Source organism: Nicotiana sylvestris, chromosome 8 (assembly GCF_000393655.2).
Source record: "Nicotiana sylvestris chromosome 8, ASM39365v2, whole genome shotgun sequence".
Taxonomy (NCBI): Eukaryota; Viridiplantae; Streptophyta; class Magnoliopsida; order Solanales; family Solanaceae; genus Nicotiana; species Nicotiana sylvestris.
Genome location: NC_091064.1, coordinates 118,889,557 through 118,893,087, shown reverse-complemented (window position 1 = coordinate 118,893,087; position 3,531 = coordinate 118,889,557). Strand labels below are relative to the sequence as shown.

Sequence of the window (3,531 nt, the reverse complement as noted above, 5' to 3'; positions counted from 1 at the left end):
ACCTGACCGGCCGTAGCTTGGTGGTAAATGTATAACTGCCCAACCGGCTGTAGCGCGATGGTAAATGCATGACTGCCCATCCGGTCGTAGCTCGATGGTGAATGTGTAACTGCCCAACCATCCGTAGCTCGGTGGTAAATGAAGATGCATGTGTCACTATATTATAAATATTAACATCTTTATCATATGCCTCATTGGGTAACTAGAAATATACTTAGACATGCTTGAATATTATTTTATAGGAGTGAATAACGTAGACATCCTTAACTTCTAAGAGTAGAAACACTTATGAAATAGTGTTACGTTTACGTATTGTTACTTGGATCATTCCAAACGAAAGAAGGATTGACCTTAACATACGTGGTGTAGGGAAAAATCTGTAAGATATTCTTGATCGAATTCTTGTTGAAACAGAAATGTCATGTTACTAAGTTGCCGACCATTTTCAGGAATTTGCGATGTATAGAAGTCTAAACAAGCATTTTTTCTCTTTTCATGCATTCAAAATTCAAGGAGTATTTTTTTGTATAATTGCTGACATTGGAACTAGAAGATGCACTTCGATCAACAATACTACTAGTATTTTTTTTGTCATTAATGGATCATGGAGAATTTAGAATTTCATATTAGAATTATGGAAAGGGTAGGCTAAACTCTAAAGTGATGACTTAGGTGCCAAACCATCTCAAAGGTGCCATCTTGCAATTTAATTCAAGAGTCACTAATGGTCCATGTGTTGCTGCCACGTGGGAAATTTAAACTTATCCAAAATATTTTAGATAATTATCAATTACCCGTATAATTAAGAATTATCTCAAATTACTTAAAATACTACTCACTTTATTACACTTTATACATCTTACTATCATGGTCATATGGTACCATATAAAATTAGTACATACACTATTATTTCATTAAATATCCATGTAAAAATACATATATTTTCTCAACTTTTAATTTTCATAATCTCATATAAAAAATAAAAAATTTCGTACGCTTAATTCTTAAAAATAACCTTCTTTTCTTGTGCGAAAATAATTTCTATCTTTACAATAAAGAAAATCTCATAAACTTTCTTATATTATAAGTACAATTTACCATATCCGAAAATAGTAATAATGGTAACTATCCAAAATTATACTTATAAAACTTTTACTAAAATACTTCACTTAGAAGAAAATACCACACTAACATAATATCTAACATTATCAAAGTTGTTAAACTTTCGTGGTCTTATAATAGCATAGTCACAAATCCTCTAAAATCTCATGAATGGTCTTAATCCCTTCAACCTCATATGGATTACTACGACTTATCCTAATATTGAAGTACAAAATGTAATATCCTTCCCCCCTTAGAACATTCGTCCTCGAATGTTAACTCTTGCAAGATATACATACATACTCATCAATTATAAATGTACATATCTTTCTGGGCTATACTCCAATGAAACAAATATCAGGCTCTCACGGGGTCAGGACGTCGTCCCTTCCTAAAACTACTTCCTAATCCATTCATCAACTACGATTTTGTTAATCTATCTTCTAGGTGCTGACACCTACTAGTTGTAATCTTAATAACCGTGTTCATAACTTTCTATTCCATTGTACTAACTTCCCCAAAATCCTGCATATTATATGTTGTTTCCTCCCTTTGGCGTTAGAGCTGTCAGGGTTCTAACTTCCTAATGTCCTAGGTTACTCCCCTTTCCTCCCTTAGTCTACTATTCTCGAGTTCTTACTTTACTTTCAAGCTAGCTTTGGTTTCCCTTAACCCTTCAGACGTAATGCTCACTCACTCTTATATTAATTATATTAACTGGGAAATTTGCATTAATAAGGTCGAATATTACCCATACTCACAGTACCTTACACATTATTCGGTGTAGCTTCTAGGTCTTGATGACCTGCCAAAGCATATATGCAGCTCCACCCTTGTCTCTACCTCTACCAGCTGATGCCTGAGGGCCTCGCTCTTGAGAGCGTACTGAAGAGGAGGAGATTGTTATAGATATGGTGGGCTGAACCATCCTACTTCTGTCATTCATAGGACAATCCCCCATGGAATGACTAGGGTCTCCAATGGTATAACATACATTAGATCCCTGGCGACATTGTCCATAATGAGCTCTATCGCATTGACTGCACCACGGAGGAGGCACCCTCATCTGCGCTGAATCTCTTCGATTCTGAAAACCCAAAATTCTCGAGTCTTGACCTGATTCAGAATAGATAGATCCCTCATAATATGGCTTCTGCAACTATCAGACACTATCAACAGGATATGGTGGCATAGGATTGCCCGAAAAATCCTCAGGTTGTCTAGCAGACCTAGCCTTCTTACGCTGACCCTCATCACGATTCTCGTATTGCTGTCGTTTTCGGTCCTCCAAATTTTGAGCATAAGCCTGGATGCGGGAAATATCCATACTATTGAGCAGAGCGACCGTGAAACACTCATTAATTAGGTGCGGCCCAAGTCCTACCACAAACCGATGCACTTGGTCACTCATTTCTACCACAATCGAGGGGGCATACCTCGCTAAGGAATCAAACTGGAGACTATACTCCCGCACACTTATATTCCCTTGTTTAAGAGCCAAAAACCTATCTACCCTTGCTTGACGAATCTCTGCTGGTAAGTAATGACAAAAGAAAGCCCCTGAGAATTCTTCCCATACCGCTGGAGATGCATTTGTCCCTCTAGACAATTCCCAAGTTTCATGCCACTGAACCGCAAGATCCCACAATCGGTAAGAGGCCAACTCTACTAACTCAGTGTCTGATGCATGCATCACCCTCAAAGTCTTCTGTATCCTATCAATAAAGTTTTGGTGGTCCTCATCCTTGTTGGATCCGGTAAACTCTAGAGGGTCCAGGTTGATGAAGTCTCGAACTCTCGTGCTAATAACCCTGTCAATGTGACCAACACATGTACCTAACCGGTGCTGAGCCTGAGCGGCTACCAATCTAGTCAACAACCGTACTGCACTCCGCATATCCATATCCTCATCCTGAACAATAATTGGAGGTACTGGGTTCCTCCTCATCTCCTCGGGTGCTGGCGAAATCGGTGAACTATGCGTGGGTGTCATATTTCCCCTTGGGGCCTCACTCTGCCCCTCACTAGACATTGGTACTCTACTCATGCCCTTATCTGCCACTGCTTTACCCTTCTGGCTAGTTGTAACTTTCCTGGTCATAGATATCTCTATATATATAAAACAAGTCAAAGGTCAAGGGCTTTATTCCCTATGACTCTACTCTATTGCACGATCTAAAATCAATAAGGAAGGGTAACTGGTCCCTAAATGCCCTGTAGTTTCTTGTTTATACAACGTGGTGCACAACACATTCATAAATAAGACTCTACTCGACACGGTTTGCAGACAACCCTAGGACCGATCCGCTCTAATACCATTTTTGTCACGACCCAAATCAAAGGGCCACGATTGGCACCCGGTGCCTACTCAACTGAACACCACGTACCTTATCCTTTTTATACTATAAGACTCGTCACGGGCCATGATAG

At 39.2% G+C, this 3,531-nt stretch overlaps 1 protein-coding gene across 1 annotated transcript; it reads right to left on the bottom strand.

Annotated features, from left to right (window-relative positions):
• Positions 1 to 2,263: 2,263 nt before the first annotated feature.
• LOC138875592 (uncharacterized) lies at positions 2,264 to 3,202 on the bottom strand. Its single transcript, XM_070154436.1, has one exon. It carries the CDS (start codon positions 3,200 to 3,202, stop codon positions 2,264 to 2,266), a length of 939 nt encoding a protein of 312 aa, XP_070010537.1.
• Positions 3,203 to 3,531: the final 329 nt, after the last annotated feature.

Coding starts and splice junctions, on each gene's coding strand:
- LOC138875592 (XM_070154436.1), bottom strand. CDS start 3,202: ATGACCAGGAAAGTTACAACTAGCCAGAAGGGTAAAGCAGTGGCAGAT.